Source organism: Lynx canadensis, chromosome A1, assembly GCF_007474595.2.
Source record: "Lynx canadensis isolate LIC74 chromosome A1, mLynCan4.pri.v2, whole genome shotgun sequence".
NCBI lineage: Eukaryota > Metazoa > Chordata > Mammalia > Carnivora > Felidae > Lynx > Lynx canadensis.
The window spans coordinates 177,348,676-177,375,311 of record NC_044303.2 but is presented as its reverse complement, the minus strand read 5'-3'; the positions used below and the strand labels follow the sequence as shown (position 1 = coordinate 177,375,311).

Genomic DNA, 26,636 nt, shown 5'->3' with positions numbered 1-26,636 from the left:
CCTGATGTGGGGCTCGAACTCACGGATGGCGAGATCATGACCTGAGCTGAAGTTGGACGCCCAACTGACTGAGCCACCCAGGCACACCGGAAATAGTACTTTAGCTCTATAGGTACAAGGAAGTAAATTCTGCCAACAACCTGAATGAGGCTGGAAATGGATTCTTCCCCTATCCTCCAGCTAAGAGCCAGCTTGGCCAAGATGATGACTTCAGCCTTATGAGACCCTAAACAGAAAACCCAGCAGAACTGCCTGGCCTTCTGACCAACTGAGCTGTGAGATAATAAATGAGTGTGGCTTTTAAGCTGTTAAACTGGCATTAATTCATTATACAGCGATAGCAAATTAATATTGCAGCCATAATAAAGATGCCACTCACTACAAAAACTTTATGAGCTCAGGGGCGCCTGGGTGGCGCAGTCGGTTAAGCGTCCGACTTCAGCCAGGTCACGATCTCGCGGTCCGTGAGTTCGAGCCCCGCGTCGGGCTCTGGGCTGATGGCTCAGAGCCTGGAGCCTGTTTCCGATTCTGTGTCTCCCTCTCTCTCTGCCCCTCCCCTGTTCATGCTCTGTCTCTCTCTGTCCCAAAAATAAATAAACGTTGAAAAAAAAAAAAAAAAAAAAACTTTATGAGCTCTAATTATTCCCATTTTAGAGACAGAAAAAACTGAGGATCCTGGAGGTGAAGTATCTTGCCTAAGTAGATGGTGTGGCATCTAACCCCGAAGCCCCTATTCTTAGGCACTAATTTCCACAAATGACTGGGACTCTGGTCATTAGTACTATGCCCCAAGGAAACTGAGCTGAGAGATCTGGGGGCGGTCCTGGAACCCCCAGAAGCCCCTTCTGACAGCATGTGTCTCACCTACCTGGCAGAAAGGGAATGATCCGCTGTTTGGGATCCTTCTGTCCTCCTTCCATGGGAAATTTGTCCAACATCTGCATCTAAACAGGGAGAAAAGAGCAAAAATGGAAGCCTTTAATATGATACATGCATCTCTGACATTTTAAGGGAGTTATGTGAAATATGTGATTTGATACATAAAGGCTCACTTTGTTCAGCTTTTCAGAAACCCAGACATGTGCACATGGGAAAGACAATGTCAACTGGACTTAGGTTCTCCATGAAAACAGTTCTTTATGTCCACAGCCGCCATATTAGTGAAGGCTCAGAGCTGGGAGAGACCATTCTCAGTTTTCTTGGGGTTCTCTAGCCACAGGACCTGAAATGTGAACAACACCCCCAGAGCCACCAGAATCCCACTGACAGCAGGCCAATCTGCTTCCTAAGAACTGCAGGTTTTGTTAAGTGACAAACCAGTACGACTCAGTCTGGTTAGGTCTATGCCTGTGAATCATTACACTCCCATGCCCCACTAAGACTCCCCAGCTTGGCTCAACAGATACATCTGTGCCTGAATCTGTGCTAGGCGCATGGGGTACAGAGATGGAAAGATGCACAGTCTAGGAAGAGACTGCAAAGGAAATGGATCGTTACAGGGTGGTGTAGGCGGTACCTGCAGGGAGAGGCGTAGGCTGCTGTGGGGGTGAGAAAGAACAAGGGCAGAGTACCCGAACTGAAAACCTTTACCAGTGGGACGACGCTTCGGATTTGATACACAAAATCACAAGGACCTGCAGCTGTGGTCTTGGGGAAGTGACATACCCTGGGCCTCAACTTTTAATTGGCCAAAATGATACCAACTTGCAGCCTTACTTTATGGATTAAGGCCGGGCCGTGGTAGTGACTAAGGCTGTCGTCAGATTTCTGGTTCTTCTCACGGTAGATGCGCACGTGATAGATTTGTACTTCCCACCCCGCACTTGAGCTGGGACACAGCCAGTTAAACGTGAGGGAGAAAAGACACACGTCGCTTTGGGGTGGACAAGTTACGAGCGGTGCGTGATTCACTACCCCCCACTTCCTTCTGCCACGTGACCGGCCACGCTCCAGACCCTGGCTTCTCTGCCACTGAGGGTCCGGAGCCCCCAACAACCTCTGATGGACAAGCAGCCCAAGGGAGAGCTGACCCTTGTTGTATAGAGAGGCTCTGTCATGGTGGTATGACCATCCTACTGGTATCTGGGCCCAGGATTCAAGCAGAGGGAAAGGGAGTCTGGGGTGTCCCAGAGCGATGGCTGGAATGTGAGAAGCCTGCTCATCATTTCCCCTCCAGGAGAGAGTCACCCTGGCTTTCAAGATGTCCCTCCAATAGAAGGAGAGAAGCTACGACTAGCCCTGGAGAAATAAGCAGGGCTCTTGCGCAGGGGGAGGGAGAAGAGGCCGGAAGAGCAAGAGAAGCAGATTGTCCGTGCCAGGCATAGACTCGATTCTTCAGACACAGGCTGTCACTAAATCTTCAGAATGCTCCTTCAAGGTGGACAAGATTAGCCAGGAAACTGAAGCCCAGAGAGTGGAGAAACCTGCCAGAGGCCTGCAGCCAGCAAGTGGACGGGCCAGAGACGGCAGTCCATGGCTTCTCCGCCGTCGCACACCCCGCCTCTACGGAGCAGCGAAGATAACAACTAACACGGACTGCTCCTCAGGCTCGAGAAACGGGCTGGGGTTTCACGCCTCCTCCGCGCTGTCTTATGGGATGCCCCAGGGAGGTGGGTCCCCCTCAGCTTGGCCAGCACCCTGAAGGGCTGCCCGGAGGCCATGGTTTTATATGTGGTCCCCCCCCCCCCGCCCCGGCCCTACTCTGTGCTGTGTGGTGATGGGGAAATGCTTGGTTCACGTCGTTCAGCAACTGGCGAGGCCACGGCAGGCCTTCTGGAAAAGGCAGGCTTCTTGCTTCAAACCCAGGAGTTTTTCGAAGCCAGCACAAAGTAGGCTGTCAATAAAAACCGACGAAAGCAACCAATGTTCACTGAGTGAACACTGTGGAGGACAGCTTTACATGTTTGCCAAGTACCCTACTTAATACTATTCATGTCACTAATATTAAGTAACAATCAGTAACCGCTACTAACATTTGCTTGGCAGTTTACAGTTAACAAGACTTCTCCTATGCATGATTTTATCTGCCCTTTACAATAACTCTGTGACATAAACGTATGCTCCCCATGTCACAGAGGGGGGGAAACTGGGGAGCAGAGAGCGACGGCTGCCTTAGGTCGCCCAGCTAAGTGGCGGTCCGGCCAGTTCAAGTATCTTAATGTAAATCCCATTCTCTTTCCCTAAGATCACCCTCAGAGGTGGCTTTGGAATGTCATGCCAACGTGAAAACTCAGCCCGAGATGTAGTTAAGTGTAACATTCTGGGCACAGGTGAACATGTTTTCTTTTGAAAAGCGGGGTGACCCATCAGTCCCAGCTGCAGTCTTTTAGCGATTATAGGTGTTGCTAAGACACTGCTGAAACACCATTACAGGGAACTTAGGGGGGAAAAAAAGGGTCTGCACCAGTAATCCATCCACCCTCTCATGCCCGTTCTCCATTCTTCAGGCTTCCTTCTGAGCCCCTGTCCGAATGTGCATGCCAGCTGAAGAGGCCTCCCCCAGTGTTTCTTCTGGTCAACAGTCTGCTTAGGAAGCTATTCTCTCATTCTCTGTCCTGACTTGTTTTTTTTTTGTTTTTTTTTTTACCCAGACAAGCATGGCCCAAAGAGCTGAAGTGTCTCCCCAAGTGTTCTTTATTAATTTGAGGCAGCAGACCTGGGTTTAATGCTGCAAAGAGTAACCACAGATTATTATTACCCCTGGGGACCAGACAGCCCTGGGGTTAAATCCTGATGTTTCCTCATGCCAGCTGTGTGTCAGCGGCCAGACTCCTCACCCAGGGAGCCTGATTCATCATCTGGGGAACAAGGACCACAGCCTGCCTGTCAGGGTCCTTGTGTACATGAATGCTGAATGTGAGCCCTTTAAGGACATACAGGTGCTCGCAAACAGATCCTCCCTCCTTGCACTCTGTTCATAAGGAATACATTATTCTGAAAGTTCTTTGGGAATAATTAGTAGTTTGTGAGGCTGTGATTTTCTTTTTCTTTAATTTTTTTAAAGTTTTATTTACTTATTTAGAGAGGGACAGCATGAACAAGGAAGAGGCAGGGAGAGGGAGAGAGAGAACCCCAAGCAGTCTCCGTGCCACCAGCGTGGAGTCCAATGTGGGGCTCAAACTCATGAGTCGTGAGATCACGACCTGAGTTGAAATCAAGAGTTCGACGCCCAACTGACTGAGCCACCCCCGGAACCCCGAGGCTGTGTGTTTTTAAAAACTGTGTTATATACACTTAACATAAACCATTTCGACCATTTTAAACATATAATTAAGCGGCATTAAGCACATTCATACTGCTGTGCAACCATTACCATGATCCATTTCCAGAATTTCTCCATCCTCTCAAACTAAAACTCTATCCGCCATTTAACACCAGCTCCCTATTCTCCTCCCTTAGCCCCTGGCAACCACCATTCCACTTTCTATCCGTATGAATTTACCTATTCTAGGTACTGCATATAATGAAACCACACAGTATTTTGTGTCTGGCTTATTTTACTCAACATAATGTCCTCAAGGTTCATCCGTGTTGTAGCAGGTGTCAGAATTTCTTCCCTTTTTTTTTTAAATGTTTATTTATATCTGAGGGAAACAGAGAGAGAGAGAGAGAGAGAGAGAGAGAGAGAGAAAGTGGCAGAGGGACAGAGAGAGAGGGAGACAGAATCTGAAGCAGGCTCCAGGCTCCAAGCTGTCAGCCCAGAGCCCGATGCAGGGCTCGAACTCATGAGCCGTGAGATCAGGACCTGAACCAGTCGGATGCTTAACTGACCGAGCCACCCAGGTGTCCCTTCCTTTTTTTTTTTTTTTTTTTTTTTTTACTGTTTATTTTTGAGAGAGCACATGCGTGTGCGAGTGCACGAGCAGGGGAGGGGCAGAGAGAGAGGGGGACAGAGGATCTGAAGCAGGCTCTGGGCTGACAGCAGAGAGCCCAACGTGAGGCTTAAACTCACGTACTGTGAGATCATGACCTGAGCCATAGTTGGACGCTTAACCGACTAAGCCATCCAGGCGCCCCAGAATTTCCCTCCTTTTTAAAGCTGAAGAACATTCCATCGCAAGGCTGTGTTTTAAACTTAGCAAAACTCCTCAGACTATCCAAGGCCCCCCACAAGCCAGAGCTGGGTTGTCCAACAGAACTTTCTGCAACCATGGAAATGTTCTCTATCTGCACAGACCTTTTACGGTCACCACTAAGCCCTAGGTTGAGCTCCAAGATTGAGCACTTGCAACAAGGCTCTGGAGACTAAAGATTTGAACTTTTAATTTAATTTAATTCTTATTAATTTAAATAGCCTCACATGACTACTGCCATCATAGTGAACAGTGCAGGGCTGGACTAGAACATCCATCCTCCTCGTTTAGCCGTACCCAGGTTTATTTCGCTTTCTTTATCACCCTGTCAATGGCAACTATAGTCTAAGACTGCTATTTGAAAGGACAGAAGATCGGAGGCTTGGGAGCTGTTTTGCTTCTGGTCTTAGTGTGTCCAGTTTCACAGGTCACAAGCCACTCCTATCCAGAGAACCGTCATCCTTGGCACCCACAGGCCACGTTCCAGACACTCTGTGGGGACCCCCAGACCCAGGCTGTCTGCAGCAGCAGGACCAGAGACATGCCAGGCTAAGTCCCACTGTGGACCGCTCTCCTTGGAAACTAGAAAATCCATGCCCCTCCCCCCAGATAATAAAAGGAAGTGGTGCTCGGGGTGAGGAGGACTGGAAACCAAGGAGGAAAGTGAGTCAGTCTGAGGGGTAGGGAGGGAGAGGGAGCCACGTCAAGTGGCTACACTGCAGGCCTCCGAGGGGGATGAGAGAACCCTCCATCAGCAGTTTTCAAGACATCAGCTTGTGGTAGAGAGAAAGGAGACGTGCTGTCCAAGGAAAACAGCATGGAAGCTGGCATGGAGGGCCACACGTGGTTTGTGTTAGTGGCAGACTGGACTTGGAGGGCTTTCCTCCCTCAGTATCACCAAGCCTCACAACCCGGAAGAGCCAGGGCGGCCCATGGGGACCGTCATGTGCAGCCGCTGGCTGGATAGAGGCCGCGTGGTCCTCAGAGCAGGACACAGCATACCTGGACCTGTGTGACACGGCTCGCTGTCCTTGGGGCTTCTGTCCCCTTGAGGAGCTGGCCTAAAGGTTAGCCTGCTCCGGCGTCCCGGTGGACATGCCACGTGGGGCCCGCCTCTCGTCCCACCGATCCATCTCTCTCTCCCTACTGCCCCTCAGTCCACTGCCTCAGTCTGGCCTCCTCACTGGTCTGCCTGCCCGTTGGCCTGCCCCACCACCTCCCCACTGGTGTGTGCCAGCAACTGTGCAAAGAGGGAACGGATGAAGGAATGAACGAACAAATGAGTAAAAGAAAGTGGCTATCTGGTTTGGCCAGCCATTGTCCAGGAGAGGGAAGTTACATTATAATGTTCCAGGTGGAGCAACAGGACCCGGGCTGGGATGCAGAGGCAACTGACCAACACAGTCTCGCTTCCTTCTAGTTTAGAAAGAAAGACTAGCTAACTGTGTGGAAAAGGGCAACGACGGTATTGTCTTCTTAGCGACACACAACTGAGGTGGCAAGAGCTCTTCAGACGGAAGGGAAGGAGGAGTGTATGAAGCGCGTACAACACGTGGGAGGTGCGCTGCGACCTCAGAAGAGAACGTCTGTGGAAAGGAGTGTGCCCGAGCATTTGGATAAATATGCGTGGCGGGCTCCTCAGCCGGCTGTGGGCTAGGATCTCACCGGGAAGCCCCCCCGGGTGGGCAAGGCCCGCCTGGGGAGTGAGAGCTCTTCGGTTCTGCCACCCCTGTACTTGCCCCCAGAAGAGACGAGAAAAACACTCCCTTCCCTTTGGCCCCTGGGGTGGAGCGTGGGGGCTCCTGGGCAGACAGTCCCCAAAGCTCAGAAGTGCACGGGGGGCAGTTAGACTCTCAGCAGGGGGACAGGCCAGTCCTGTCTCAATCACAGTGGGAAACAAATGACTTTGCTGTGTGACTTGGGACGGCCTCTCCCATCTCTGGATCTCAGTTCCCTTCTCTGGCGAGAAACAAAGGCGTGGATCGACATGCTGCCTCCAGGTTGCCTCCAGCTCTGAGATGTGTGGCGTCCAGGGCGCAGCATCCCGTGAGAGCCCCTGTGCCTAGGAACAGCCCTCTCTGGGTCCTCAGAGATGGAGCGTTCTTGCACGTGGGACACATGTGAGCTCCCTGCTGGGCAGAGTGACCCAGCTGGCTCTGTGTCCCCCACCATTGTAATTCTGCAGGGCACCCTAAAAGTCCTGCTTCCTCACGCCTTTACACCTTGCACACGTGGTTTCCTCTTTGCGGAAAGCCCTCCCCCCGTCCTGCGGGCAGGTCAACTCCTTACTCCTTGTCAAGGCCCTGCTCAGATGTTTGTTCCTCCAGGAAGCAAGCTCTGCCTGGGCTCCCTGGCTGGGACAGAGGTCCCTCTCTGCACACCTGGGGTCTGGCTCAGCACGTGTTTAACCGTGCCTTCTGTGAGGGAAGCCCTGGCTCCAGGGATGACCATGACCCCAGCCCAGGGGATAGAATGAACCAGTGGGAAAACTCAGAGGGCAAAGGTCGCACGGTGCAGTGTAAAGCGGACCCCCTCATGCATCTGAGGCCCGTTTGTGAAGGGCTTGTGGTCTGCTCGGAGTAGCCCTGAGGACAGGCCCCGCCCACATCTAGAAGGAGTGCCAAATGGGTCTCTGAAGGCCAGCTACAGGCAGAACTCTGAGGCAAAGCTAACTCTGCAGAGACATGGGTGAAGGCAATTCTGGGCCTCAGGGAGGCCGGGGGGCTCCGTGGTTAGGAGCCCAGGTTTCAGACTCAGGGTGCCGCAGCCTGAATCTTAGCCATGCTGTTTCTGGGCACATGACTCCGCCTCTCTGAGCTTCAGTTTCCCCATCTTCGACATGGGCACAATACCGACTTCGGGCCTGCAAATCAGGACTAAACGAGGCGGCATGGAAAATGGGCACCTGGCCCATTTCAGTACGTGATTGCTGATACTGTTACTGTGCCACTCAACCAAAATGCATTTTCTCTGGGCACTGCCCTCAACGCTGTGGGCATCTTGCTCAGAGGCCAGCTCCCTCCGTCACACTCTGATGGACTCTCCAACGTGGGCCTAGGCTAGGGCAGAAAGGGAGGTTCAGAGAGGCTGAGTGGCCTGCCCAAGGCCACACAGCTGGGAAGACAGAGGACTAGGACCTGACACTGGGTCTGCCCATTCCAAGCCCAGGGCTCTGTTACCTGCCCCCTCATGTCAACGAGACTTGTGGCCAGATGTCAGCTAGTAGTGGCAGGCATGACGATCAGGGTCCGGCTCCTCTAAGCGTGAGAGGGTTAGAAAATCACATTGGAAGGTGAATTGTCGTAAACAGGACCTTCTCGCTGGTGACTGTGAGTCTCTCTTCCCACAAAGGAACCTGAGTCATGCTCCTTCTTTCTATTCCAGGCAGCCTCTCTGGAGAGGATTTCCTCTGCCTGAATGTCTCACCCCGACCAGAAGGAACATTTACTGGTTTTTGTCATCTACAGGCTATTTCTCCCTTTCTGGAAGCAGCTGTCTGATTTCTTCCGGGGACTATTTCTACTCCTCGATTAGTCTACACTCATTCTCCTCCAGTCCCTAGGCTGGCCATCGACCCAAGATGAACCAGTGAGACTTTTGCTTAAATTGTTGGGGGCATTCTTCTTTTTCCTGAAGCCACTGAGCTGACCTGTTGGATACAGCTTGGAGCTGCGGCCACCACTGTATCACACACCACCCTGCTTGGGCATGAAGAAAGCTAAGATGTGGAGAAAGGCAGGTCCTCGTGGACATTTTTGCTCCTGGATCCAGCCACACCTGCAGCCTAGTACCCTTAGACATCTCAGTTACATTTGGCCGATCAATGCTCTTTTTGAATAATCCATTTTGACTAGGTTTCTGTCATCTGCAACTAAAACAGTTCTGACTAAAACGAGATCTCACAGCCAGTAAGTGGCAGTATTTGGATCAAGGCCCAGGATCTTAACCACTCTATTAAACTGGCATCGTCGCCTCCTCTGATCTTCATGCCAGTTCCTAGCAGCAACTCACGCCCATCAATAATCCCAACAGCTGACATTTGCTCAGGGCTTGACAGCCCAGAGACTGCTCACACACATCATCACTCTTTTTAAAAAAGCAATTGAGAGATACTTCATGTACCATAAAATTCGCCCCTTTAAAGTGTACCATTCAGTGGTATTTAGTACATTTACAAGGCCACGCAACCAGGGCCATCATCTAATTCCAGAACATTTCCATCACCCCCCAAAAGATACCCAATAACAGCCTCTCCCCTTTTGCCCCTCCCTCCAGCTCCTGGCAACCACTAATCTGCTTTCTGTCTCTACGGATCTGCCTCTTCTGGACACACATCATCACTTTTTTTTTTTTTTTAATTTTTTTTTTTTTCAACGTTTATTTATTTTTTTGGGACAGAGAGAGACAGAGCATGAACGGGGGAGGGGCAGAGAGAGAGGGAGACACAGAATCGGAAACAGACTCCAGGCTCTGAGCCATCAGCCCAGAGCCTGACGTGGGGCTCGAACTCCCGGACCGCGAGATCGTGACCTGGCTGAAGTCGGACGCTTAACCGACTGCGCCACCCAGGCGCCCCATCACTTTTAACTCCATATAAACTTTGTGAAGTAGCCACTAGAGACAGGGACACTAGACGGCACAGTGGCAAAGAGTGCAGTATCTGGTGTCACCCGCCCAGTTTCAAATCTAAGTTCGGACATTCACTAGCTGTGTGACCTTGTGCAAATGACTTAACCTCTCTGAGCCTAGAATTCTTCATCTATGTAATTTAATAAACTTAATATGAGGATTAAGTGAGTCATTATATCTAGATGCTTAGCAGTCCGTGCTCCAGAAATGCCAGCTGTTTCTTTTGTCATTACCTTGTTACTGGTGAGGACAATCAGGCACAAAGGGGTTAAGAGGCGTGCCCAAGGCCTCATAGCACAGGTGGCTGGGCCCCAAGTCTCCTGACCGAGTCCTCTGCTTTTTCCATTACACCACATTGGCCTAGCTGTTTCTCCACGAAAGCTTGGCCCTCTCCATACTCTTTTGTGCCAAGTTACTTTTGACAAAGCCAAGACTACTCGCCAGACAGGAGGAAGGGGAGGGTGGGATCATGAAATCACCTCACTTTAGGGTGTCACGGCCCCACACGGGCCGGCCTCCTTGCCTGCTCCTCGGGAACAGCTGACTTTGGCTGGTGGGATCCCGCCCTGCCCTCTTCCAGCTTCCTCCTCTGGGTTTTGGGGGGGTGGCTGTTTCTAGGACAGCAGGACCCTCTGGAATTCTATGACTTTCCCACTCCAGCCACCCATCTGGGCCTCTTTAAGGCTGGCTGAAGCACTGCCTTTGGACTAACAGGGAGGGGAGTCTGAGGCAGCTATTTATGCTATACCAAACCCCCAATTATTGCCAATTATGCTGAGTGGGGAAGAAAACCTCACTTTTAAGTTCTGGGAGAAACAAGAAAGTTGAGTCAGAACAGGAGAGTGGAGGGAGTACAGGCTTTGGGCCAGGGACACTCGTGATCACGCTCTGGCTCAGGCATTCCCAAATGATGTCACCTCGGGCAAGTCCCTTCTGAACTGAGGGACAGCTAATGGCAGCTAATGTGCTTCTTGAGCAAGGCGCAGCTCGATTAACCGTCACCACGAATGCATGAGGAAAGTTCTTTCATTCTTTAACATGCAGGTGGGGAGACTGAGTCTCAGAAGCATACAGAGGTGACACCAAGCTGAGACCTGAAACACGAAGCTGAGACTTGAACCCAGTCTCTCTAACCCCAGAGGTCAAGGTCTAAAGCCATGGGTATGCCGCCCTGCTGGCTGCAAAATGGCAGCCGTGGACATTTCCATATGCCCTTCTCCTCACTCCCGTCTTCATCCAACCTCCTCTTCTAGATGATGCCGGAGCAAACACCCCAACCTCCCTGGCCAAGCTGACAGGCGTGGAGGTACACTTAGGACCCTTGGGACAATCAGATTCTCTCTCTCCTGGAGACTGGACTCAGCACCTAGAAACTCCAGAGGGTTGACAACAGGGAAAAGTGAGGGACTGAGGTGCTGTCTGGGGGATGTGGGCCAATGGGCTAGGGGACGAAGCCGGTCCAGAGAAGCTAGCAGTTAAACAAAATAGGCTTGATGGGAGACCCTGTGGCCACAATGACAGACGGCTGGGGAGCTGCTGGTCCTCCGAGGGTCAATCAGGTGCTGGTTCTGGGCCCTGTGGGGCCAGCTTCATTTCCTGCTCTGGGGCTCCATGGGACACACCTGCCTCCTCCCATAAATCTACCCCACTCCTCTCTTCCTGCCTAAGCTGCCCAGTGGCCACTTTGCTCTGTGGATTCCCATAATCCCCGGGACAGCAATCCTGAGTGTCGCCGTTCTCTGTCCCCTCTTATCCTTCATCCTTCTTGGAGGTGTCAGGCAGGCAAGAGGGCTCTGAAAGCAAAATACAGGTGGTCGTCCCTACACAGACCCTCTGTGCGTGAAAAGTCAGTCTAGCAACTTCAATCTCTGAACTGAAGATCTGCTATAATAGATCTGCCTAAGTCACCCCTGCACCTGGCAAAGAGGGTGTGGATCTTGGTCCTTCTCAGACAGGACGATGCCTCCAGCTCATCACGTTCAAAGGTGTTGGGCATCATCTTCCCTTCCTTTCCCCCACGGTTCAGCCCTTTCCTGGCCCCCATGCTGCTCCTGCCAAGTCTGTTTTAGCTAGAGTCTTAGCATCCTTACTATATAGTCTCTTTGTGCACTTCTAGGTCTGCTGTAGACTAGAAGAAAAATATAGTTTACGTATGGTACTGTTTAATTTTGTTGCATTTTGTCAACACAGAACACCACTAATGAGGTCACTGCATCTTAATAATTAGGTAACAGGAGTCTCCGTTGGTTGACATTACACAACGACTCTTGGCAGTTTGTTATGTAGGCGTTTGAGATTGTTTTAGTGATACTGGGGAAACCTGCGAGAAGCACATTATCATCTCCTCTTCCTTTAAAATAATGAAATACAGGTTCTGAAAATCCTTTATTCAACATTTTTAGGAATGGATTAGGTCCATACAACCAAGATGTCGGTGGTTAATATCACCCAAGCTTCTAAAAGAACATGTGGGGTCAAGAGATAGGATGGCATGCAGGACACTGTGTTTGCCGGGACTTCTGGGAAGTGACCTTTCACTCTTTCCTGCTGAGTATAATCCCAGAGTATTTTGTAACCACGTGGGATCTGAGGATAAAGCCAACACCACTGAAAGTAGGAATGCAGGATGAGAGGAAGGAGCTGGGGGAGGTGGTACCATGAAAACCCTGGATCAATCTGTGCCTGAAGCCAGGAAGGTTTTTTTCTCCTGGGATATTCAAACGTATGCTCCACAGATTTGCATGTCATTCTTGTATAGGGACCATGTTAATTTCTGTATCATTCTGACTTCCGTAGCTGTGCTGCTCAAGGGAGCACAATGGACATCATTTTTAAGTCTAGGAAATAAAAAAAAAAAAAAAACCACTCTGTGTCCACTGTGGGGTGAGCATCTAGACCCTGAAGTCAAAATGGAAAGTTAGTCCAATTAAACTTTCCCGACCCTGCAGCCCATTGGAGACTCCAAATCCTTACCTGGAGGTCAAAGAACTTGCTGTAGCGCCGGTAAATGGCCTCTGTGGAGCCACTGGACCACGTGACCCGGATGATATAGACCTATAGAGAGGGACAGAGGAGACAGGCATTAACACCAAGGGATCTCTTCCAACATCCAGACGGCGAACAGACACGTGAAAAGATGCTCAGTGTCACTCCTCATCAGGGAAAATACAAATCAAAACCACAATGAGATACCACCTCATTCTTGTCAGAATGGCTAAAATGAACAACTCAGGCAACAAGAGATGTTGACCAGGATGCGGAGAAAGAGGAAGCCTTTTGCACTGCTGGTGGGAAGGCAAACTGGTGCAGCCACTCTGGAAAACAGTATGGAGGTTCCTCAAAAAATTAAAAATAGAACTACCCTATGACCCAGCAATTGCACTACTAGGCATTTATCCAAAGGATACAGGAGTGCTGATTCAAAGGGGCACATGCACTTCAATGTTTATAGCAATGCTATTGACAATACAAAGTACGGAAAGAGCCCAAATGTCCATCGGCGGATGAATGGATGAAGAAGATGTGGTATATATATACAATGGAGTATTACTCGGCAATCGAAGAGAATGAAATCTTGCCATTTGCAACTACATGGATGGAACTAGAGGGTATTATGCTAAGTGAAATCAGTCAGAAAAAGACAAATACCATATGATTTCACTCATATGTGGAATTTAAGACACAAAACAGATGAACATAAGGGAAGGGAGGGAAAAATAATATAAAAACAGGGGCGCCTGGGTGGCTCAGTTGGTTGAGGGTCTGACTTCGGCTCAGGTCATGATCTCACGGTCTGTGGGTTCCAGCCCCGCGTCAGGCTCTGTGCTGACAGCTTGGAGCCTGGAGCCTGCTTCAGATTCTGTGTCTCCCCCTCTCTCTGCCCCTCCCCTGCTCATGCTCTATCTCTGTCTCTCAAAAATAAATAAATGTTAAAAAAATTAAATAATATAAAAACAGGGAGGGAGACAAACCATAAGAGGCTCTTAAATACAGAGAACAAACTCAGGACTGCTGACAGGGTGTTGGGTGGGAAGATGGGCTAAAGGGACGAGGGGCATTAAGGAGGACACTTGTTGGGACGAGCACTGGGTGTGATATGTGAGTGATGAATCACTACATTCTATTCCTGCAGTCATTATTACACTACATGTTAACTAACTTGGATTTAAATGAAAGGAAAGAGTTGGGGGTGGGGGCGGGGAGCTCTTCCATCTCCAGGACTCTGGAGTAAAGCACAGGGCTGTCAGAAAGACCTGGGTTTGAATCTAAGTTCTGCTGCTGACCTGCTGTGTGGCTTTGGAGAAGTTACTTGCTTTCTCTGGGCCTCAGCTTCCTCAACAGTATGGGTATAACTCCCACCTCTGAGAATTATACAAAGGATTAAGTGAAATCAAGAATGGAAAACATTAACACCCTGCTCATCTCGGGAGATAGTGTTATTTTCAGCACTGCAGGGACTTCTTGCTTTCCACTCAATCCAGAGAGCCACGGGGCTGGCTATTTTTCCAGTCATTCTTAACACTTTGCCTTTTGTCAGAAGTCGCAGAGACCTATGGCTCTTAGCGCTCTGGTATTTCTCATAAGCTAAGCCTCACGCCACTGCCACCAGTTAGGGGCCTGGGGCCAAGTCATTTTCTCCCTCCAGGTGTGTTTCCTCATTGGTGAATTGGTCTGACAGCATCTGTTCAGGGTGACAGTGTAAGGATCTCACGCGATCGACGATGGGGGGGGCAACCACAGGGCCATGTTTCCAATCATTGTCACAAGTCACGGCACATGCAGAAAATAATATATGATGACAAATTTGGGCAAACTGAGGTGGCAGCTGGTCAGAGGCGGTACCTCGTGGCCCCGCACACCACCTGGACAATTAAAAAGGATGTATGTGAAAGCTCTTTGGAAAGGCGGAAATGCTGTATAAACACGATGGGCTCGACGGTGATGGAGGTCATGAGCTGAGGAGTGGCTGGAGGGACAACACATACGTAAATGAAAATAACCTGTGGGTAGTGCACGCCTATTATTTTTTGCCCAGTACTGATTCCCTTTTCTTCCCACCAAAGCTTTTTTGACTTTTCTCCTGGGAACCTCCTTCCCCACCCCAGCACAGTGCCTTAGATACAGAGGTGGGTGCCATTCATGATCCATGGTGATTGGTTGAGAAATGAGCACGTGACCTGTGCTGGGCCAATCAGAGCCAGCAAGAGTCGCTCTTTTGCTCCAACCCTTAAAAAAGACAAGCTGTCTTTTCTTTGAAGTTGCTAGGCTGCTAGGCAGTAGATCTGGAGCTGCTGCGGGCCATCTCACTACTGCCTGCAAGGATGCCAACATCAGCAGGTTCCTGGGAACACAGTCGAACCGTTAGATCCAGTTCTGCTTGAAGCTCAATCTACTCCTGGTCTGTCAGGTTTACTGAGCCGAGAAACCTTGGGCCAAACCTGCCCTCTCGAATTATTTCTGAAGCCAGTTTAAGTTGGGTTTTTGACATAGGTAATCTAGTCCTGACCAAGGCAGGATGGGAGGTAGGAGAGAGCTCTCTGAAGCCTGGAGTCATCATGGTGCACTTTGAACGATGTGGAAACTTTACAAGGAAACTTCCATTCAAAATGGAACAGGGTGGAGAAACCATGGGGGGCTGGAGCCAGGGACCAGTGTGAACACCAGGGTCTCACAGAAGACCCCATAGAAGAAATGAATAATGGAAAGGTAATTCAGGACAAGGTGGGGAAGTGCCCTTGAGTGCCAAGCTAAGTCCACCATGAATGACCTCTCCAAATCCAACATGGATTTTATTTCAAAGAAGCATGATGGAGAGGAAGAAACCTGGGCTCTAGACTCACACAATTTCCTAACCTTGGGGCCACAGCCTCCTTAACTGTAAAATGGGGTCAGTAAGCCCATCTCACACATTGTTACGATGATTATAAGAGGCAAAGCTCTGAGCTCTTTGCCTGGCAGAAAGGAAAAGTTCAAGAAACTTTAGTACCCCGCACTCTGATTCCCCAGGGCCTGTCCCACCCTGTTCATAAAAACAGGCTATTTCAACATCAGAGATTTGGGCATCCGGGCCCACCCCCCTCCCTTGTTGGTGCTCCCTGGTCCTGGGAACCTCATGGAGCCAAAGAACAGGTCAAGACATCCTTTAGGAGTCACCTCGGAAAGGTGATTTTCTGACAAAAAAGAACTGTCTCCAAAGCCACCCAGATAGTAGTCAGTTTTATGAAAAAGACATCCATTCTGTTCATCAAGACTCCGGCACAGAGATTCTGAATGGCTCCCATTTGTCATTCATTCATTCATTCATTCATTCACTCTATGACATTTATTAAGTACCTCTTGTGTGCTAGGCACTCTCTGGGTGCTGGGACGTAATGAAGAGCAAGAGCGACCTAGACCTTGCCCTTGGGAAATGGAAAGATGGGCAACAGACCAGCAGACAAGCAAGTACGTATGAATTATAAGTTCCAGTCAGTGCTTAGGAAGGACCCAAAGTCTGGTATGATTGTACAATGGGGGAGGCTGGGGTGGATGAGTATCCCCGGAAGGGAAGGCCCACTGGGGCAAGCAGGCTTTGAACGGAGACCTGAGGGACAAGGAGCTGGCAGGGAGAAGAACTGAGAGAAGAGTATTCCAGGCAGAAAGAAAAGGATGAATAAGGATGCGGATGCCGGATGGTTCAGGACATGTCTGAGGTGCAGGAAGGCCGTCATGGCAAGCAGAGCCGGGGGAGGAAGGAGGCTGGGGCTGGGAGGCAAGCACCAGCGGCATTACGAGGGGCTTGCAGGTCACAGGGAGGAGATGGGCTTTTATTCTGTTAAGGAGTTTCAAAGGGTGGGGTGTGTGTGTGTGTGACATGATTGAACGTATGTTTCAAAAAAAGTTTTCCTATGTATCCTTCTGGCTGCTGTGTGAAAAATGGTTTGACAAGGAGCAGGGACATCACTAAGGAGGCTTTTCTGTCACTGAGAGGGACACAGCCAATCCAGTGGCCCAACATCCAGATGGGTAAATTGAGGCCCAGAGAATACCATACCAAAAGTCTTGTCACTGGGGGATGCATAAGCAAAGTGTGGATGACCATGTGTCAAGAATAATACTAATGGGGATTAAAAAACAAGGGAAAAGGGGCGCCTGGGTGGCTCAGTCAGTTAAGCATCCGACTTCAGCTCAGGCCATGATCTCACGGTCCATGAGTTCGAGCACCGCGTCGGGCTCTGTGTTGTCAGCTCAGAGCCTGGAGCCCGCTTCAGATTCTGGGTCTCCCTTTCTCTCTGTCTCTGCCCCACTCACACTCTGTCTCTCGAAAATGAATAAATGTTAAAAAAAAAAATAAAGCGAGTATCAAAATAAAGCTCGTTGAGTGAACTAAAAAAAAAAAAGGGGGAAAAAAGGTTGACCATCAAAGTTTCATTGTTTTCTGAAAACCAGTAAGAAAAACATTCCCATAAATGGAAAAAAAATTCTGCTTACACAATTCATTTTCGATCTCTTGTTTATAGTTTTTAAAGTTCTGTACATATGGTACAAGGACTCCGCAGCAGGCCTAATTGGCTTAGTGGAACCAACCTGTGAACACAATTTAATGTCTGTATTTTTAGGCACACATCTAATTTTTAACGAGCATTGCTCCAGTGCAGGGTTTTGGTCTTGCCCAGGGTTTGGGGTGGGTGAAAGGGCATACTCACTGGATTCTAATGCCAGCCCTGTTGCTGGGTGAGACTCACAGGCACCAACCTCTCTGGCCACAGTGTCCTTCTCTCTACTTTCCCTTGAGGATTCACTGTAATCACTAAGGTACATGGGGCTTTGCCCGATGCCTGGCACACAGGACACGTGCAAACAGTCTTTCCTGCATAGCAGCTGTCCGACACATTACTGCTTCTCTGGTTCTCCTCTACTCCTCTTGGTAACAGCACCTGATTTCCCTTGGAAGATCACTCCTCTGCCGCCACCAGGTCTTTGTGACAGGGAATGGGTGGGTGTCCCAGACTACTGTCTACCCCTCAACGATGCTTCAGGGATGGGCACATGACCCAAGCCAGGCCAATGAGACTCAATTCTGGGACTTTTGATGGCACGATCAGGGAAGAGCCCCTCTTCCCTACTGTGACAGCTAGCTGGGAGAACCATGTGGGAAGCACCTGCCACACAGAAGCAAGCAGCCAAGAGGGACAGAGAGGGCCTGAGTCCTGTGACATCGTTTGAACCCCTGGATCCAGCGTCCCGGTCATTTCATGGACACAAGCCAAAACCTTCCCTTTCTTGTGTAAGCCAGTTTTAGTTTGTATTACTTGCAACCAAAGCAATCCTAACATATCTGACCTCGACTTTTAAATTTTTTTTTTAACGTTTATTCATTTTTGAGACAGAGAGAGACAGAGCACGAACGGGGGAGGGTCAGAGAGAGAGGGAGACACAGAATCTGAAACAGGCTCCAGGCTCCGAGAGGTCAGCACAGAGCCCGATGCGGGGCTCGAACTCACGGACTGCGAGATCATGACCTGAGCCGAAGTCGGACGCTTAACCGACTGAGCCACCCAGGCGCCCCAACGACTTTTAGATTATATCCCAAATCCAGTTAACGCTCCGTGGCCTGCCGTTGAAGGAATTAAAAGCCGACTTCTTCATGGCAGCATTATTCACAACAGCCAAATGAGGAACAAAATGTGTTGTATACATACAGTGGAATATCACTCAGCCTTAAAAAGGGAGGGCATGCTGACACATGCTAATAACATGAATGATCCCTGAAGACATTATGCTAAGTGAAATCAGCCAGCCACAAAAAAACGAATACCGTACGATTCCACTTATAGGAGGTCCCTACAGGAGTCAAATTCATAGAAACAGAAAGTAGAGTGGGGGTCGCCAGGGGATGGGGTGGGGAAATGGGGAGTTAGTGTTCAATGGTGTTAAATGAAAATATAAGTGTTAATGAAAAAATAAAAGGTCTGGAGACGGATGGTGGTAGCAGTTGCACAACAAAGCGAATGCACCTAATGCCACTGAACGGGACACTTAAAAACGGTTGAGGGGCGCCTGGGTGGCTCAGTCGGTTAAGCGTCCGACTTCAGCTCAGGTCACGATCTCGCCGTCCGTGAGTTCGAGCCCTGCGTCGGGCTCTGGGCTGATGGCTCAGAGCCTGGAGCCTGCTTCCCATTCTGTGTCTCCCTCTCTCTCTGTCCCGCCCCGTTCATGCTCTCTCTCTGTCTCAAAAATAAATAAACGTTAAAAAAAGAAAAATTAAAGAAAATAAAAAAATAAAACAAAAAAAAACGGTTGAAATGGTAAAATGTTATGTCATATATATTTTATCACAATTAAAAAAATAATTAAAAAAGGTTTTTTTAGTGTTTACCCTTGAGAGAGAGAGAGAGAGAGAGAGAGAGAGAGAGAGAGAGAGAATGAGCGGGGCAGGGACAGAGAGAGAGGGAGACACAGAATCTGAAACAGCCTCTAGGTCTGAGCTGTCAGCACAGAGCCCGATGCAGGGCTCGAACCCACGAGCCGTGAGATCGCGACCTGAGCCGAAGTCAGACACTTGACCGACTGAGCCACCCAGGTGCCCCTAAAAAAATAATTTTTAACAAAAGCAGATTTATATAGTCCATGTCACGTTCCTCTGGAAATGACACTGAAATGTTCTCCCTGGTACAGCCTTCAAAACATGTGCTGCATATCCAAGAAAGGATTTGTATCCAGAGCATGTTTTTTTTTTTTTTTTTTTAAACTCTCAAAACTCAACAGCAAGGAAACAACCAACGTGATCACAAGATGGACAAAAGATTTAAACAGACCCTTCACCACAGAGAATATATGGATGCAAAGACATACATGAGAAGATGCCTGACATCATTAACCATCAGAGAAAGGCACGCCGAAACCATGATGAGATATCACCACGTACCTATCAGAATGGCTAGAATAAAAATTGCTGACAAGAACAAACAAAAAATTACTGAAAACAAATGCTGACAAAAGTGTGTGGTCACCAGAACTCTCACACATTGGTGGGAAAGCAAGATGGCACAGCCACTCTGGATGGAAACGGAACCACCGGGTGAAAGGCTGTTGATCAGGGCAGTCAGACGGTGAAAGGATCACCCCACGGATTACTCTCCCAGCAAGGGGACAAATGTACCGTTTCAATGGAGATCTGGCAGTCAAACTGGAGCCAGGTGACCAAACCCAGCATTACCAATAGAGGCAAGCAGGCACCGCGTGGCCCCCGAGGTGATGCGATGTGGAATCAAGAAAATCTTCTGTCAAATACTGTCGCCCAAATGTTGAACCTGAATCTCAAGCCTCTTGACCTAACTTCCAATTTACAGAAAACAAAAGAGGATGGGGAACAAGCTAAATGACACCATGAGGAAACAGTCAGACAAATTCAGAATGTGGGGTATTCTAGAAGTCTGCTAACAGGGCATCGTTCAAATGCTACTTCTTCCGGAAAGCCCTCTCGGACTGCTCCTTCCCCACCAATACTGGGTTGGGTCTCCCTGCTACATGTCTCCTTTGGTACCTGTTTCCCCATCACCGTTTCCTCATGTCAGTTAAGCTTTACTGCAATTGCTAGGTGTCTGCTTTCCCTCTAGGTTCTAAGTTTCTTGACAGAAGAGACAATGCCTGTCTTGTTCCCCGGGTGCTGTATGCCCAGCTCTGAGCACAGTGGAAAATCTATGCTTCATGAAAAAATGAGAAAGAGACGGAGATGCCAGGTGGCCAAGCTCTCACAGGTGGCAATGCCTGCCCGAGGCAGGCCTGAGGTCTGTGGGAAGGGAGCCTGGTCTAGCCGTGTCTCTCAGATGGTCCCTCAGGCTCGCCTATCCTCTGTGCTCCGTGCCCTGCTTCACAACCCCTCCCACCGACCCGTCTGCCTGGAGCAGAGAGAGTCTCCCCGAGCAGCCGGGACTCCTTCCCTCTGAGAATGAGGAAGCAGAGACCACACTGGTGTCTGAGGGCCCCCAAGGGTTTCCTCCCGCTCCCTCACAGGAGGCCTTAAACTGGAATTAGCCACCATGGAAACCCCTTCTTATTCAACCTCAGCAGTCAGGCCTGCGTGATTTACAAAGCCCAGACTCCCCAGGCCCGGGTTTCCACCAGGCCCAGAAGTGCTGGGTTTCTTCACTTCCTCTAAGTCAGTACAGAGATGGACTGATGGAGGGGAGGGCTGTGGGGGCAGGGTATACCATGATCAGGGTGCTTGGGGTAGAGTTGGGCACATGGCTGGGCCGTGGTGTCTCCCAAATTCCCCAGAGCCCGCAGGCTAGGATAACACGTCTCACATTTTCCTAGCCAGCAACGGAGGCACACAAGTGCAGTGACCTGCCTGAGGTCACGAGCTCTGCAGTTCCAAATGAGGACTCTGATCCAGGTTGCCTCTAACCCTGATGGCCTTGCTGCACCAGGGAATCAGGCCTCCACCCCGGCAGCTGGACTGCAGCTGGACTGTGGGCCTACAGGAAGATGCATGCTGGTTCTTCTGTTTTTGAGAGCCCACCAGGAGGCTGTGGGATTCAGGAGTTAAGATGGCCCTGATTCACCTCTGCTTTCAACTACTCAACTAGCTGCGTGGTCTTGGGAAAGTGGTTTGAACTCTCTGTGACTCAGCTTCCTCTCTGGAAGAAATGAGGATCACAATAGTTGCAACCTCAGAGTTGGGGTGATGATGACACGAGAACGTGCACACAGAGTGCCTAGCATGGTGCCTGCATGCGGTAAATGGTTGGTGTAGAGAAGGTACCATTGCCCTCAGCACGGTGAGCTAAACCCAGGGACACAAAGCTGAGGGAGACCTGGTCTCTGCTCACTGCCTCTACAGATACGCCTCCCACAACCCGCCCACCTGCCCCCATCTCTCCACCCCCTCCAGGACCCTGCCTCTTCTACTGTCTTCTCCAGGCCCCATGAGGGTCAGAAGGACTGGCCCCTGCGTGGCCTGGGAACACAGGCCCAGCTCACCTGAGCCAGGGCACACATTTTCTAGCTGTCAGATGAGTCAGGGCCCTGTCCCCTCCCCGTGAATGTCTGCGGGGAAGGCCCCTGCCACCTCCTACCCCCACCCTGAGCCTCAGCCTCAGTGGAGGGGAGTTCTGTGTCTGGCCCAAATGCAGGGTCACCACATACCTGTGAGCCTGCCTGGTGCCAGGCTTTACCCACCCTGGCCTTTCCTCCTCTACCAAGGGGTGAAGACTGTCCCAGGAGTCCTAGGTCAGTCTAACCTTGCCAGGAGGTACCTCACAAAGGATGAAGAACCCCATCTGCTCATGGATGGTGTTGGGTGTGGCCTTGGCCACAGGGACCCCTGTATTCTGAGGACTACTCTGTTCTGAGGCTTCTAGAAGCTACTTTTCTCAACTTAGACTGCTCTCAGAAGACAGAAAAAAAAAGCCCTCTGGTAGATGCTGAGAGTCCTTCTTGGACCCCCCACGTGAGAAGCACCACCTGTCCTGCCGGTCTCATGGCCACAACTGGCCACAACTGATCCAGGGCGGGCCAATCAGCTTCTCTCTCTCAGGTATCTAGAATCAGACCACATGTCAGCTCCAGCCAGGGGGCTGGCTGCAGCCTGAGCACCTCCACACTTTATGAGGGCACTCAGTGTGCAGAAAGGGACAAATGAAGGAAAGGCACAGAAAGGAGGGAGAGGGAGAGCCCTGCTTGGCTCCCGCCAGTGCTTCAGTTCCTGCTTCCAGGGCCCGCCTGCCCACCCATGGCTTCTATGACGCACGACAGGGGCCTGGGCCTTCCAGTTAATTCCCCTTTTGGCGAGAAGAGAGTTTTTATGCAACGAAAAGAATTCTATGATGTACAGAAGAAAGTTCAGGCACTATCTTAGGTAAAAAGAACAGGCTAAAAAAATGTAATCTCCATCTTGAAAAAGTTATACGTACTGTATATAAACGTATGTGTGTGCATGCATATACATCATTTGTGGTAGTTATGTTCTATAAAGTCTTTTGTGAACACTGATTTAGCAAATACTGAACCACTGCTCCTGGGGAACTACAAGATTAGGATCCTGAAGGTTCTGGTTCCAACGTTTTCATTAACCAGTCAGTATATAGCCTGGCTGTTTCTGTGTAAAGACACCTTATTTAATGTATATTATAAATTCATTAATACTGAACTCTGGGCCAGTGATACTATATCTCATGCCTAAATGAGGCTTATCTAACACGTGTATTTTCTCTGCTATGACACATCACAGCCTTTCTGAGCTTAGGAACGCTAGACGGCACTTTAGCACTATGTTTGGGGTCATTTTAAAATGTGAAATAACCGGGCGCCTGGGTGGCTCAGTCGGTTAAATGTCTGACTTCAGCTCAGGTCATGATCTCACAGCTTGTGGGTTCGAGTCCTGCATCAGGCTCTGCGGTGACAGCTCGGAGCCTGGAGCCTACTTCAGATTCTGGGTCTCCCTCGCTGTCTGCCCCTCCCCCGCTTGCACTCTCTTTCTCTCTGTCTCTCAAAAATAAACATTAAAAAAAAAAAAGGTGAAATAATCAACAAAAGTACAAAAAAAAAATGGCACTAAAGAGATTATGAAAAAGACACTTGTTTAGCGTATAAGAGCTGAAACCAGAGGGCAGAATGTCGTCCTGTCTAACCTCAGCTGGGAACACGCACACTGTGTGTTTTTGCTGCTGTGCACATGCCCATCGTCTGCAAGCGACCACAAAACTGTGGTACGTTTTGATGCTGGATTACGAATCAATTTTACCAAGTAGGCAAATTCCCAAATATGGAATTTACAAATACTGCAGATTGACTGTAGGGCATATAAATGTGTATGTTATGTGGATAAGCCAGTGAGATACATATATCATATATATGGTTTGCTTGGGTTGGCAGGAATATGTAGGACTTTTTTTTATTCTGTTCTTGAAGTTTTCTCATATTTTTCAGATTTTCTTTTATAATCAGAAAAAAGGATGCCACTATTCTAGGAAGACAGAAGGGTCTGTGGCCCACTTTCTTGCCTTGAGCCCCAGGACAGCATCTTCTCTCACTACCCTGGCTCAGTCCTGGGGCCATCCCTCTGGAATATCCTTCCACATCACAGAGCACCTACCGGGTGCTAGCATAGCCGATGGCACAGGTGAGAGTGTGGGGTGGGAGGAAGTTGGGAGTTGGCAGAGGGGGCCTTTGTCCTGACCTTACCGTGAGTTGGGTTAAGTCCTCAGCCTCTTTGAGCCTCTTTGTTCTTTGAAAAATGGGGATAAAAATCCAACCTTACGGCATTGTAAGATCAAATGGGTTTTTTGTTTTTGTTTTTTTTTTCTAAGCTCCAGAAATGGAACCCGTGTTGGCTGGAATCTCAGCTTATGACTGGGACACCAGGGAGGGTATTCAATGTGTGCTCCCTAGGGGCGCCTGGGTGGCGCAGTCGGTTAAGCGTCCGACTTCAGCCAGGTCACGATCTCGCGGTCTGTGAGTTCGAGCCCCGCGTCGGGCTCTGGGCTGATGGCTCAGAGCCTGGAGCCTGTTTCCGATTCTGTGTCTCCCTCTCTCTCTGCCCCTCCCCCGTTCGTGCTCTGTCTCTCTCTGTCCCAAAAATAAATAAACGTTGAAAAAAAAAAAAAAAAACACAAAAAGACAATGTGTGCTCCCTAAGCCCTCTGCCCTCACCTCACCTGGCAGGTCCAGCCCTGGCCCAAGGGGGTGAGGGCTCCCAGTGCCTGGAGGGCCCCCATTAAGCATGCAGGAATTTAGACCCCATTTCCAAGAGACAACAGCCAAGGGGCCAATCTGTCCATGAATAAAGATTTAAATCAGAACAAAGCTTTAGAGGCCCCTGAAACACTCCAGGAGCAGTGGCTGGTCTGAAACAAGCCAGGCGCCTGGGTAGCTCCCAGCAGCCTGGTTAACTGTCACCCCCATCCCCTGCAGACCCACTGGCCATGGCTGCAGCTTTTGGAAAGGCCCCAGTACTAAGGCCCCAGGGCAGCATGATATGAAGCAGCTGTCGCCCTGCCTCAGGAGTGCTCTGATCTCAGACGCTTGCTTTCATCATATGAACTCTCGAAAACATGAGAAGGTGTTTCTGCCCTGTGCATAAAATCTCTGAGACCCGGGGGAACATCCTCCAACATCACTTCGCTTTGCATATGTATTCAGTGGGGTTTTTAGGGTTGACAAAGAACCCAGCTTAAAGTCCCAGCTGATACTATTAGAAGGGGTGGGGCTGCTGCACAAGTCATGGCCAAGTGATTACATTTTGATCTGGATTGCAGTGGCCAGAACTTTGATTTGGTGGGGTGGGGAGGGTCTGGTCCAAGGGCTTTCCAAAATGACGGTCTTTCCTAAGATCACTGTGTCTCAAGGTCCACGGGAGCTCAGGGCACACGAGCGGGTACTAGCTGATACGGGATCTCAGCACTAAGCTGCAGGGAATCCCGCAGAGGGAAAATTAGTCTCTGACATTCCCCTCCCTTCAGAAGGCTGGCAATAATGGCTTTTTAACACTTTCTCCAACATTTGCTGGTCTCTTCTTAGAAAAGAGGGGACAGCTCAGGGCAGGCAACACTAGCCAGGAACAACTTGAACACACGGCTTTTTCCTTTTCCTTTTTATTTAGTTTCCTTCTATTTCTAGCAAGTGCTAGTTTTCCATTTATGGTAGACAGTGAAAGCCTCACCTTTAAAAATAATTTAAGTAAAAAAATGGAGTCAATCTGAAGAATACTGAATTAAGAATATGTAGCACAGGGGTTTGTGGATATGTCAGACACTGTGACGGGGCCAGAAGGAGGCTCGAGAATGAGGGCAGTACTGTTTCAGTGGAATCCACTGCCATTCTCACTTGGTTTGGAGTTCTGTTGTTTACAGGCCAATGAGCCCACAACATTTCTCAAGTTGGAAGCCCTCTTCTGGCTCTACAGTGCTGGTGGGCAGTCTGGAATGACCTGGGAGATGGAAAAAAAAAATACCTAAAGAGAGGGCACCAGTGGCACAGAAGGGACTGAGGCTGTTCTCCTGCAGAGGCTGTAAGAAAGGCACATCAGCAAGACAGAGTTCTGTGATCCATTAACAATGTCTGCCACGGGCATGGGGATTGCAGGACGTGTGCTGCATACTCAGCATCCCTAATCTGGATCAACCCCTCCATTTTACAAATGAAGATACGGATGGGCCAAGAGGTGCAGCAACCTGCCAGCTGTGGACTCTTTCACTTCCACGAGAGTGCCCAAATTTCTATACAGGATCCTCTTGCCCCGGCTCAGGCCCCCTGCACAATGACTTGTCCGGAGAACTTTAGGAGTGATTAAGCCATTGGCCAAATTGGCCTGGAAGGAGCCCCAGGATCCTGGGGAGGTGGCTGGGTCTCTCTACCTTGGTTTCCACTAGGCAGCACCACTTTAGCTCTTGTATATATGAAGGAGGGTGTAACCCAGCAGCATACAGGCCCGACTGCCAGACCTTGTGGGTCCGCAAGGCAATCATCAGTGAAGGTTCTGATAGGGCCTGGCCTCTTCCACTGCCCACAGTCCTCACTGCCAACAGCAGGGGGTTCCAAGACTTCAAAATACTTGAAAATCCTGCTCTAGACCATCCCTTATTTTATTTTTTATTTTTTAAATTAATTTATTTATTTTGAGAGAGAGAGCGAGAGAACGTGCATGTGAGCAGGGGCGGGCAGAGACAGAGGGAGAGAATCTGCACTGATAGCACAGAGCCTGATGTGAGGCTTGATCCCTCCCATGAACCGTGAGATCCTGACCTGAGCTGAAATCAAGATTTGGACGCTTAACCAAATGCGCCACTCGGGCACCCCAGACCATCCCTTATTTTACAGTTGGGGTTATGAGGCCACAGAGGGGAAGCGACTTGCCCAGGTCACATAGAGGGCAGATAGGAGGGTTGGAACCAGACTCAGAGCTCCTCTTGGGAGGTGCTGAGGATGCAGGAGCTCTGCTCCAGAGTGCCATTC

The 26,636-nt window shown here is 49.7% G+C and overlaps 1 protein-coding gene across 1 annotated transcript in view; it reads right to left on the bottom strand.

Annotated features, from left to right (window-relative positions):
* SH3PXD2B (SH3 and PX domains 2B) overlaps window positions 1–26,636 on the bottom strand; it is a 102,477-nt gene that overhangs the window by 55,235 nt on the left and 20,606 nt on the right. Inside the window, exons 2-3 of the mRNA XM_030327591.1 lie at window positions 12,675–12,755; window positions 869–944 (exon numbers count right to left, since the gene is read on the bottom strand). Of these exons, the coding sequence (XP_030183451.1) occupies window positions 869–944; window positions 12,675–12,755 (157 nt within the window). The remainder of the gene's footprint in view (window positions 1–868; window positions 945–12,674; window positions 12,756–26,636) is intronic.